At 44.9% G+C, this 13614-nt stretch overlaps 1 protein-coding gene across 1 annotated transcript in view; it reads right to left on the bottom strand.

The window, feature by feature from the left end:
• Positions 1 to 2897: 2897 nt before the first annotated feature.
• Positions 2898 to 13614, bottom strand: part of LOC119593509 (hyaluronan mediated motility receptor-like) — a gene marked incomplete at its 5' end in the record, with an annotated part of 15994 nt that continues 5277 nt past the window's right edge. Inside the window, 1 exon segment of the mRNA XM_037942465.1 lies at positions 2898 to 3389. Within this exon segment, the coding sequence (XP_037798393.1) occupies positions 3360 to 3389 (30 nt within the window).

Raw genomic sequence — 13614 nt, 5'->3', positions numbered from 1 at the left:
TCAAGTACATTTTTACCTTCATAACATATCTCGAGACTAAGTGTTTTTTTTCCATACAGAAGGTCATTCACTCCTAAGACTTCAAGCTTCTCCACATAGAACAAAATGTAATACTGGAGAAAACCAATGATTCGGAGGCAAAGAATGCTATTAATTCACTGCCCAGATGGCTTTCACGTCCTCTTATCACCCTTCCACTTAAAAATAATACGACATAATGGCATACCTTCCCACAGAACCGAAGATGTTTATTGAACAACAATATCGTGAATTTTGACGAATCTGTTGTTTGTTTACATTCCCGTTTTCTATGAGTGATATTTTTTCCCCTTTTAGGTTGGACTACTTTATTTTGATTAATTATAGAGTATATTTATGTATTTATGTAGGTGTAGCTGTATTTCTTTATGTATATCATAGCTGTATGTATTTATATAGGTGTAGCTGTATATTATGTATGTATATATTTATGTAGTGCAGCTATGTATTTATGTATATCATATCTTTATTTGTGTATGTGGAGCTGTATTTATTTTTACAATAAATGTTACTTAATCTGTTATTTTCATTCCTTTTATGCATTTGTGCCATCCGTTTATGTTATTTATGTTCCATATACATTTTTAAAATTAACAGTTTGCGCTCTTTGTGGAACTGTAATCCAAGAACCCTGCTTGATTCTATTTATTTGTTGCACAGCAGTCTTCATGGAAGCCAACGTTATCGTAAACACCGTAGGGCAGTCTAGACATACGTTCTTATTGCGAAATCAATGAATAAACAGCAACCCAACTGCGAGAAAAGCATGATTGGCATGTCATCTCATGCCAATGGGTATAGAGTGAAGGGGCCATGATTTTTTTTTTTTTTTTTTTTTTTTTTTTTTTTTTTTTACACGTCGACGGTGTTTATATGGTATTTTAGACGTTAAGGGATCCTTGAGAATTTGATGTTACCAAGATATGGTAAGTTCAAGTGGTTGGTTTCTGTTATGGGTTTGGTTACCTAATGACGATGTTTCTGATATTAAGTAAATACTACAATACCGATGGAACACAATTGGACATTTAAGTAAGCCTTTTTATATACCTACTCTAATGATATTACAATATAGCAGGAAATACCTTCAGCCGTCTTTTCCTCAGAAATGGGCTTTTCAAAATGCCATAACTTTACACCAAAGACCTACGACAAACTGACAGAAGCAAGCTCAGAGGCATTTCACTACAGAGTAATTGCAGCATTGCCTGTGCACGGTATATGGTCAAACCCATGACACTGCAGCTGAGTGGCACATGGATCACCCACGTTCCAGTGATACTTCATTATATATATATATATATATATATATATATATATATATATATATATATATATATATATAAACACACACACACACACACACACCACACACACAGACAACATATTAATATTATATATATATATATATATATATATATATATTTTTTTTTTTTTTTTTTTTTTTTGGATGTTGGTGTTTTTTTTTTTTTCAGAAATGGAAGAGGAGCTGGTCAAGTACGCACTGCACACACACACACACACACACACACACACACACACACACACACACACACCTATGTGAGTGTGTGTGTGTCTTTGTATAGTAGGGTGACCTCAGGGTAGGGGTACAGCACTCAGGATGGCATGTATGTACATACAGTAGGCCTACATGCCTTGCCCACTGTGAGTTTAGTTTATTAACTGCCTTTACGTACAGTTGGCTCCACAAGTGCTTAATTACTAAGTAATTAGTTACTAATACTGTACTACTTATCGCCTTTTTACCTTTTTCGGAAATATTCTCATTTATTTTGTATTGCTACTAGAAATGTTAATAATATAATATAATTACTAATGTCAGTGATAATAATAACATCGACATTAAGTAAAACTTTTTGATCTGAGTTACTGTGTAATGATTAACTTAGTTTAGTGTGTGTGTGTGTCCAGGGGACCAAACTTTGGACCAAAATACTGAATAAAACTGAAACTTCAGTGTTGAATTTTTTGTTTGGTTTGTCTACGGGGTAAAAAACAATAGTTTGTGTAGAAGTATATATTTCCAAAAATATACTTCTTGATCAATTACAAGCGTATTTTGTACCCATGTCTAAACCGACAGGATCCCCAAAATACTGAATTAAACAGAAACCTGAGTGTTGAAAATTTTGTTTGCTTTGTATACGGGCTGAAAAAGATAATATAGTTTGTGTATAAGTATATATTTCCAAAAATATACTTCTTGATCAATTACAAGCATATTTTTTCTAAACCGACAGGATCCCCAAAATACTGAATTAACCCATAATTGACGGGTAGCATTCATAGAGGCCGGGGGCTTATATCGTCGCCCGAGCATGCGCGACCACTCATGCCAAATACCAGCATCCCATGCCGTTTTTCTTCGTAATACTACGAAAATACGTTTGTATTTTTTCAACTTTTCAAATTATTTTTTTACAGTCTCTACTTGCCAAACTTCCTGATAAATCGATAGTTGATCATTATTCGGTCTATAGTCCGAATAAAATAAACGTGTGTGGCCCTCATGGAGTTGAAATTGTCGGTTTGTTGCATTTTTTTTGTTTGTTGCATGGTAAAAATGAGAAAGTGTTAGAACCGACTTAATCACACTTTCACTGGCAAAAAAAATAATCTTTTGCCGTGATTGTAACAAAAAAAAAAAAAAAAAAAAAAAAACTCATGGCATGTCCATGCATACTCTATGGCATGTGCGTACGTGCCCCCGGCAGATGGTCCCGACATGTCATGGCATGTACGTACATGCCACCCGTCGGCAATGGGTACTGAAACTTCAGTGTTGAAAAAAAATGTTTGGTTTGTATAAGGGGTGAAAAAAAAAATATATATATATATATAGTTTGTGTATAAGTATATATTTCAAAAATATACTTCTTGATCATTTACAAGAGAATTTTGTATCCATGTCTAAACCGACAGGATCCCCAAAATACTGAATTAAACTGAAACTTCAGTGTTGAAAAATTTGTTTGGTTTGTATACGGGCTGAAACAAGATAATATAGTTTGTGTATAAGTATATAGTTCCAAAAATAAGCTTTTTGATCAATTACAAGCGTATTTTGTACCCATGTCTAAACCGACAGGATCCCCAAAGGAATGGAGCCGCCAAGAATCAAAATGCGCGTGTACAAAATTCCTTGTCGTTTTGCGTATCATTTCCCCTTCACTAATTATTATCAAAACTTCAGCTCCGTTCACTCCTCCTCTATTTTTTTTCCCAAGCATTATCACTGTTATTTTCAGCCTCTCTTCGTTAATTTGCTTTTGTGATGATGCCTTTCCACTCGTCATTGTTCACACGTCAGGATTCTGGTTTGTTTCCCTCTGAAATAGACAATAAAGCGATTTAGGGTTATGAAAAAAAGAGAAAAAAAACGTTTACTAACAAATCAGTATGTATATATATGTAGATAGTATCGTATATACTATATATAATAAATATATGTATATATATATATATAGATATATATATATATATTATATATATATAGTTAACACTACTCATATAATATATATATATATATATATATTATATATATATATATATATATATATATATATACATGATATATTATATATCCTATATCGTTGAGTGATTATATAATTATATGATTATATATATCTTGTGTGTGTGGTGTGTGTGTGTGGTGTGGGGGGTGTGATGTGGGGTGGTGTGTGTGTGTTGTGGTGTGTGTGTATCTGATCCTATCATAGTCTATCTATCTATCTCTATATTATATAAAAAAAAAAACATATATAAAAATATACTAAATACAAATAATATATATATATATATATATATATATATATATAATATATATATTTTAAATATATAATATATGTACGCATATACATCTTTTAAATTGTTTATCAATTCTCATTCCATCGAAGAGTTAGTCCTTTTTCAATTCATTATGGAAAATATTTGACACCACCACCTTTTGCCTGACTCGATACCTTCCTAATCAACTGTGGACCAGCTACCATGGGGGCGACTACTCCGACACCTGCGTTTGACTCTCAGTCATATGTACTTTCTTGTCCCTGAAACCGGGCTTTAGGCAGCAGGCAGAGCGCAGACTTTTGCAACTACCGCGGCGGGGATTTGAACTTGAACTATGCATGAATATATATATAATATATATATATAAAATATATATATATATATATATATATATATTCATGCATATACAAATACACACACACACACACACACACACACACACACACACACACACACACCACACACATATATATATATATATATATTATATATATATATATATATATATATATATATTCATGCATATACAAATACACGCACAGCTTTTTGCAAACAACATCTGGCTGTCACATACAACTGGATGTTAATACGCTATCAGCGAGCAACAACTTCTTTTATATATATAATATATATATATATTATATATATATATATATATATATATATATACATATATATATATTCATCATATGTACATCCACACACACACACACCACACAACACACCACACACACACAACACACACACACACACACACACACACTGTACCCAGCTTTATATATGTGATGTTAGTGAAATGTGTATGCCAATCTTATTCTATTTATCTGTGTTATTTCTACTGATTTGTATAATCTTATGTTTTGTCACAACCCCTATACCCCCACAACACACATACATATAATATGTCCTTCTTTCCCTGTTTTTCGTCTCTCGTTCCCCACACTAGACTTCCCCAATGTTGTTTTGTCTATCCCCTTCCACAAGAGCTTGCTGTTGAAACCTACCTTCATCACCATGATTCCCTATTTTTAAAGCACATGATCTCTGCCCATTTTTAGACCACTGTAGGAGATGACAGGCGATCCCTGCGGGGAGCCAAGGGAAAACCCCTCGCTCCTTGGGGAGCCGTACTCCATCAACTATATAATAAAAGGATCATTACTCTTGGTAGTCTACCTTACACCCCCAAGCTCGCCACCTACCATACCTTGTAGAGCCCACATTCCGGCTCCTTACACACACACACACACAACACACACACCCACACACACACAACACACACACACATATAATATATATATATATATATATATATATATATATATACCACACACAACTACAAACACACAACACAAAACACCATATTTTTGTGTCTGTGATATTATATATATACTCATACAAAATATATATTATATTATATAAAATAATATATTTTATTATAATATAGTATTATATTGGGAATATATATTTAATATATATATATATAATAATATATATATATATATATATATATTTTATATATATTATAAAATCATCATATCAAGGGGTTAACGCCCCACGGGGGTGACGGCTGCATCCACCTTCGCTTCCAGCCACGAGGGTCCCTCAGGCGAGTCTCCAGGAGGCCCTCGGCCCCTCTCTAAAATTCTGCGATAGGCTCGTCGGCTCCCCAAAGCCATGCCTCCTTGGTCGTCCCAAGGCCTCCTCCACCCGGGTTGTCTCGTTTCCCTGATGGGGGCATCAGGGAAAAAAGAGGTGCCCATAAGCCGAGGGCGATCCCAGATTATGCAAATAACAGGTCCCCTCCCGTCTCATGGTGTAAACTGTCGGTTGGCCACTGGGTCCTGACACCTGTAGACATGATCTGGCGAAGAGGCTTTTTACAAAAGGCATCGAGATGAGACTTCCAGGCCCTCACTTCCATAGAGCAAAAATGGCAGTATCAAGGCCTTGAAGACATGTAGTTTGGGTCCTTCTGCATAGGTAACGCCATCTCCACATGCTCTTGTTGATCAAGTTCATGGCTCTTGTTGCCAGACCAGTCTGTCTATGACTTCTTGATCTGACAGCCCAGGGATATGGACTATACTCCCAAAGGTATGTAAACTCCCTGTGACTTCAACATCCTTGCCACAAACATGGATTGACTGAATGTGTTCCCCTAACAGGCCCCCAAAATCCTGAATCTTGGTCCTGGTCCAGGAACCTGTAAGCCAAAGGGCTTTGCCTCATTGCTAAGTGCATTAAGAGCCGCCATCAGTGGACTATAGCAACATCAACGGCACAATCAAGGTCTGAGACCTTGATATTGCCCAGTGTTGCTCCACACTGACTTGGGCTAGTAGCTCGCCCATTATCCAATTTATACAGGGTTTTTGAGAAGGGGTTAGTGCAAGTACACAGCCTTGCGTCATCCCTGAATTAACAGAGAATTTTGACAGACCCCCACCAAACTTTACAGCACTTTCAGTACCATATATAGACTTGCTATTAGGCCAATAATCTGTGTCAAAATTCCCCTGAGTCTCAGGATCTCCATAGCGATTCACGATGCACCGAGTCAAACCCCTTCTTGAGGTCGATGTAAGCTGCAAGCAATCCATGACCAAACTCACTGTGTTCCACATTTACTTGAAGCGCTATATTCCTCTATTGTGGGCTTGCCAGGAGTGAATCCAGACTACTCTGGTCTCTGCTGCCTTAGTGGGTTTGGTCGTAGATCCGTTTTAAGAAGAATGTGGGAAAAAACTTTGCCTGGTATGGTGAGCAGTGTAATGCCATGGTAGTTGCTACAGTCCCAGCAATCCCCTTTCCCTCTCCAGAGAGGGATGACCACACCCCTCAGCAGGTCAGGAGGAATGGTATCAGACTGTCAGATGGCAGTCAAGGCTGCATGCAGGCCCCGAGCCATAAGTTCACCCCCAGCCTTTAGAAGTTCAGCAGCCTGTAGCTTTCCCACACTTCAGCTTGGAAATCGCCATCCTAACCTCCATTGGGGTAGGAGTCCCTCGCTGAGGGGGTGGGCCGGCACTGGCACTGTGATATCGCTTGCACCCAAAGCTAAATGTTGGAAGGTATACCGGGTATAACTGCTCAAAATACTCAGCCCCAATGTTCACGAACCCAACATTATCTGAGATGATCTGTCCCCTCCACTGATCGGACTGCAGTCATCTGCGAGGAGGGCTTGGAGTTCAGCTTTCTCAGGGCTTGATAAGCAGGGCAAAGGTCGTTTTTCCAAAAAATGGCCTTCAACCTCCTCAGCAAGATTCCTGATGAACTGTTTTCCCTTTTCCCTTCTCAGCATGTCCGCTAAAGAGTGACTCAAGACCTGATTGCCATTCAACCGAGCCATGCGACATGCTTCAGTGGCCTCCATGTCTCCAGGGAGATGGAATTCTACCTTGCCCTCGGGCGTACGCCAAGGACTCCTGGGCTGCTTCAAGTGTTTTGCGCTTGAGGAACTCCCACAGAACAACTGGGTCCATCAGGTTGTCATGTTCTGTGAAACGGTCAGACTGTCATGGTGAAAACCCCCTGGCACACTCCTCCACCCTCAGTCTGTCCAAGTGAAACACCTTAGAATGGCCACTGGAGGGACGGGGAATTTTGATGTGGACCCGCAAGGTAGCCACAACCAGCCTGAGGTCAGTGCCGCAAACTCGGCACTCTGGGAAACTCTACGTTCTGGAGGTTCCCCCCATTGCATGCTTACAAAAATGTGGTTTGGTCTCCTTAGCCACTGTACCTGTATTGCTATACCATGTCAAGCGATGCGGGTTGGAGCGCTGGTATCAGGGGCCAAGATCCTCATTCTCTGGGACCTAGCAAGTCCCCGAGAAGGAGGCTGTTTTTCGCTGCTGAGATCAACTCCCGAGCCATGGGGGCCGACAGACATCTCATAACCAACCGTCACAGCCGGATACCACATTGAAGTCGCCCATAACAATGTGAATATCTGACTGGGGGCAATTGTCTACCACATGAAGCCAAAGGGATGGTTCAATCTCAGTGCCATAATACGCTCATCAACCGGTGTCACCTTAACTGAAGTCGGCTGGAAATGGCTATGGCTACTCCCTGGAGGTGATGACCATCACTGTGGCCCGACCACTAGTAGGTGCACTCACCCCTACTGATACGTGATCGAGAGGGCAGCCACCTCAACTCCCAATCGGTCCAATTTCCTCGATAGCGGAGGTAATCACTCATCCTGCCACAAGGCCGGATGTTCCATACGCCTACCCGGAAAGCTCGCCTGAGGTTAAGCCTCGGGCGGTTACTACGGGTGCACGCCACCTCTGCCGCTCCCGCCGACGCTTTCCCCAAAAAAACGGGGTCGGCAGGCTGTTGAGGTCCCCCGTCCATCTATAGGGTTTCCCCAGGCTTTGCCCCACAAGTTTCATGGTGGGTTTGGCGCCCTGCCAATATATATATATATAAACATATATATGTATTTTGAACAGTTGTACCAGGTGGTCCTCCAACAGTTAGCTTGGATGCAAGCGATGTCTCAGTGCCTGGCCGGATCCACCCATCAGCGGAGGAACCTCCTACCCTAACAGAGGTTAGGCTGGCGATTTCCAAGCTGAAGAGTGGGAAAGCTGCAGGCATATGTGATATCCCTGCTGAAAATGCTAAAGGCTGGGGGTGAAACCTATGGCTCGGGGCCTGCATACAGTCCTGACTGCCATTTGGCATTCTGGTACCATTCCCCCCGACCTGCTGAGGGGCGTGGTCATCCCTCTCTGGAAGGGGAAAGGGGATCGATGGGACTGTAGCAACTACCGTGGCATTACACTGCCAGCATACCAGGCAAGGTTCTCGCTCACATTCTTCTGAAACGGATCCGCAACCACTACTGAGGCACCAGAGACGGAGCAGTCTGGATTTACTCCTGGCAAGTCCAAAATAGACCGTATACTAGCGCTTCGAGTAATTGTGGAACGCCGTCGTGATTTTTGGCCCGTGGGTTGCTTGCAGCCTACATCGACCTCAAGAAGGCGTTTGACTCGGTGCATCGGGAATCGCTATGGGAGATCCTGAGGCTCGGGGGAAATTCCGACACAGATTATTGGCCTGATAGCAACCCTCTATACTGGTACTGAAAGTGCTTAAGTGTGGTGGGGGTATATCGAACTTCTTCCCTGTTAATTCAGGGGTGAGGCAAGGCTGTGTCCTTGCACCCACACTTTTCAACACTTGTATGGACTGGATACATGGGCAGAGCTCTAGCCAAAGTCAGTGCGGAGCAACACTAGGCAATATTAAGGTCTCGGACCTTGACTTTCCCGACGTTTGTTGCCATCCTATCTGAGTCCTTGGAGTCATTTGTGGCGGCTCTTGATGCATTTAGCAATGAGGCGAACCCCTAGGCTTAGAGGTCTCCTGGACCAAGACCAAGATTCAGGACTTTGGGGCCTGTTAGGGGAACCCGTTCAGTCGATCCATGCTTGCGGCGAGGACGTTGAAGTCACAGAAATTTTTTACATACCTTGGTAGCGTAGTCCATATCTCTGGGTTGTCAGACCAGGAAGTCAGTAACGGATTGGTCTGGCAACGGGAGCCATGAACTCGATAAACAAGGCGTTTGGAGATGTCGGTACCTATGCAGAAGGACCAAGCTGCGTGTCTTCCCAAGGGCCTTGATACTTCCAGTTTTGCTCTATGGAAGCGAAACCTGGACGCTATCCAGTGCCTTGGAGTCTCGCCTTGATGCCTTTTGTAAAGTCCCTTCGCCGGATCATGGGGTACATTTGGCAGGACCACGTGTCCAACCGGCGGTTACACCGTGAGACTGGCAGGGGACCGTTACTTGGCATAATCCGGGATCCCCAAAACTCAGGCTATATGGCCACCTAGCTCGCCTCCCTATGGACGACCCTGCCCACCAGGTTGTATCTGTTCGAAACAACCCTGGGTGGAGGAGACCTGTGGGACTCCTGGGGGAGATCATGGCTTGGGCAGCTCGACGAGACCTGTCGTGAGGACTAAAAGAGGGGCCCCGTGGTGCCTGCCTGGAGACTCGCCTCGGGGGATCCTCGTGGCTGGAAGCGAAGGGTGGATCGGCCATGCGCCCCCGTCGGCGTTAGCCCCTTGATGATGATGATGATATATATAAATAAAATATATATATATATATTATATATATATATATATATATAGGGTTGTGTGTGTGTGTGTTGTGTGTGTGGGTGTGGGTGTGTTGGTGTGTTTGTGTGTGGGTGTGGGCAAAGGCGGCGGAGCGAGTCTAAGACTGGGGGGGGGGGGACGAATATGAAAATTCAGAGATTTCAATATTTTTCAAGAAAAGCAAACATGATAACCTGTTATGGGGGGCTCTTTACTTTGGGGGGGGGGGAGGGATCCGGATTACCTGGTATAAGGTGGCGAAGCGAATCTGCCTTGGGGAAAATCAAAGCTTAAGACATATTTAAAATATAAACAAACATGACATTCTGCACAAAAGAATTATTCATGTTCCAAATAAAATTTTATTTACAGTTTTTTTTACAGTTGTAAGTTCCCTTCACAACATTCAATGGGAGAATTTTTTCAAATTAACCTGGAGTTCTTTACAGATGTAGACGCGAAAGTCAATTCGCCATAGTTCCGGGCTGATTAATTTCCAGGAATTAGAACAAACAAGTTTGAGGGGGAGATTTAACTTAATAAATAGATTACATGTCCATTCGAACTCCGCTTGTTAGGTGGTTCATAAAGCCCAGGAAAGTCTGTCCTTTACAAAACTATACTCCCTATACTTATACAATACTTTTAATATATTGCTACGCCAGTGGGTCTTTGTCTCTGTGCGAAACATGTGTTAAAAATGAAAAGGATGAAACCCGGGCATGTGTTAACATGAAAAAGATGACCTGGGCATGTGTTAACATAAAAAGGATGACCTGGGCATGTGTTTAAAATGAAAAAGGGTGACCTGGGCATGTGTTAACATGAAGGGACCTGGGCAAACATGATGCAAATGGCTTTGAGCGGAGGAGCGGAGGAACAAACCAAGGGAGACGCAGTGGGGTGCTGCTCCTGTGAAGACCTCGTGTGTGCCTATGTGACCTGATAAACTTTGTGTTGCCCTTTTATAAGCTATCGTGCAGTGTGACATGCTGGTTTCCCCCTGTATTGTGCCTATAGAAAAGTGTACGGGTAAATAACTTGTGTAATAAAGGAAAGACTGTCATTGTGTGTTTATTTTGTGCCCTGTCTCTCCAGGTGGCGTTTCCCCTTGTGGTGTTCTGGGGACACTGTGTGCTCGTGCCTCTTGGAGCTGTTCAGTGTTCACGACCCTGTGGATAGTAAAGCCGTCTGCCTAGCCTGCCTTGTGTTGGTGGCAGAGAGACGAGGCGGTCGGCGTAACAAATGGTGTCAGGAGGGGGGATTTGTGATATTTGATCAGTGAGAGCGCCGATTTATTATGTCGTCCAAAGATGGCGGCAGCCAGAGGGAGAGGAGGCTATGACTGAGGCAGGCACGAGTGGGTGAAGCCGAGCCAGATGGACCCGATCACTGCCATGCCCGGGCGGTATGAGGGAGGGAAAAGGCACAAAGGGCAGAAGAGCAGGCACAGTAAAGGGGATGGTGGCGGCAAACTCGACCCGTCAACCTGCCTCGTTGCCTCCCTCACCCCTTCCTCCCCCCCCGGGGGTGTTAGTTTTACGGCACGCGTTCTCCACCCTGCAGCCCCTCGCCTCCAGACATTCTGTGAGGCGTAAGCCAGCTGAGTCGACGGGAAGGGGGCCTGGGAGGCAGATGTCGCCCAATGTGAAATGCTGGCATCTGCCCAGGGCTGGAGCCAGACAGAGAACGGCCCCTGCAGCTGGTAACAGCGCTAAGGGGCCCCGCGGTGGAAGTGTTGGGGCATCTTGCCGCCATCCCCAAAAGGCCTCTTACACCAGCGTGGTGGAGGCTTTGAAACGCCGTTTCGGCACCACCACCAGGCCGAGGTATAATCGGGCTCGCTTGAGGAAGCGGACTCGTGAGCGTGGCGGACAAATGTCCCAGCTGGCGCAGGATGTGGAGGCGCTGGTAAGGAGGTCGTACCCTGCGGCTGCGGAAGAGATGATCGTGGTCCTGGCCCGCGATTTCTTTATTGACGCTCTGCAGGACCAGCAGCTTTCAAATCTACGTCAAGCAGGCACAACCCTGAGGACCTGCAGGTGGCGCTGGCGAGGCAACCAGTGGTCTAGGGCCAGCTGCTCAGCCCCACCATGACTTCCGGGGCCAGAAGGCTAAAGTTGGAGAAGGTAGCATTGAGGAAGGGGAGCCCGAGCATTTTCCAAGGCTTGTGTTGGGGCTGCAGAGAGGTAGGGGACAGAAAGTAGTCGGGTGTCGTAGGGGGCGGAGAACACTTCCTCTCAACCGGACGGATTCTGATGCCTTCCAGCAGTGCTGCAAGGACTGTGACAGGTATGGTCACCATCCGAGTGCATGTCCTAAGGCTAAGGAAGTGGTACAGGCGGAAAACTCGGACAGGCTGGAGGGGGGGGCCGAAACCCAGCCATCCTCGGTTCCCTTGCCCCGACTTGGGTAAGCTGCCGTTGAACCAGCACGATGCAGGTGGAGGGCTCAATAGATGGGAAGCCATGCTGCCCGACAGTGGACACTGGGGCTGAGAAGACCCTAGTGCGGCCTGATATGTTGGCCACTATGCAACTTCCAGACGCACCCAGAGACTGTGTGGTGTCACGGGGCATTGTGTGCAGCTCAAGGGGCCAGTGGAGGCTCGATTGGCGCGGGGGAGCACGGTGCAGCGGCTGCCGGTGGGATGTGGCCGATCTGGACGAGCACTGCTTGCTGGGCCTTGACTACCTGACGCAGAGTAAGGCTGTTTTCGACCTTGGACGGGAAACTGGGGAGGGTGCACGGTGAAGATGTGGCCCTTGCTTCCAGAGGTTTTGGGTTCGCAGAGGTAGTTACGGCTGAGCGACTCACCTTGCCCCCAGGGCAGAGTCTAGAATACCGGTGTCGACTGCCAAGAGTGATGCGTGGGGCCCATCCAAAAAACCCGCAGCTGGCTGATGGCGTAGCAGTTTTGGGGGGAGCCTTGTTTTTGGGCCAGGGGAGGGGTTAGTTACAGTGTTTTGGGAGCTAACTTCGCCGATAAGCCCAGAAGGTGCCAGCTGGTGCAAAGCTGGGTACTTGTGAGGGAAATGAGCGTCCAGAAGAGTCGTCGGGGAGCGAGGAGTTGGTTGGTGTGGGGCCGTTGCCTGACTTCCTCGAGGACTTGGCGCACCAGAGCGCCGCTAACCTGGCGGAGGTGCCCGACGAGTGCGTGGCAAGTTTTAAGGTAGCCGGCCCATGCCATTAAGGAGACCTATGACCGGCGCATGAGGGAAGTGAGGTACAACATAGGTTTACAGAGTGTGGATGCATAACCCGCGTCGGAAGCGAGGCTTCCCCGCCGAAGCTACAGAGCCCCTGGGAGGGGCCATACACGGTGGTAGCGGCCCTCTCTGATGTCACCTATCGAATTCGCAGAGGGCAAAACGACCGTCTGTTGTCCACGTGGACCGGCTTTTGGCGCTACCATAGGCCAGGAAAACTACTCCTGGGCCATGGTGAAAAAGAAGATGACGTTAGCCCCAGTAGCGGCGATGAGGACGTGGCAGACACTGACCGAGATGAGGACGAGCATTTGGACGGTGAGGGCGATGCAACAAACGTCAATGGTGACCATGAGCCAGGTCTTGGGACAGGAGATACCCCTCTGGGTGCCACTGCCAATCTACCGCCGCCCACACCTCCTCC

This window comes from Penaeus monodon, chromosome 3 (genome assembly GCF_015228065.2).
Source record: "Penaeus monodon isolate SGIC_2016 chromosome 3, NSTDA_Pmon_1, whole genome shotgun sequence".
NCBI lineage: Eukaryota > Metazoa > Arthropoda > Malacostraca > Decapoda > Penaeidae > Penaeus > Penaeus monodon.
The sequence above is the reverse complement of the archived record's forward strand: the minus strand, read 5'-3'. Positions and strand labels throughout refer to the sequence as shown.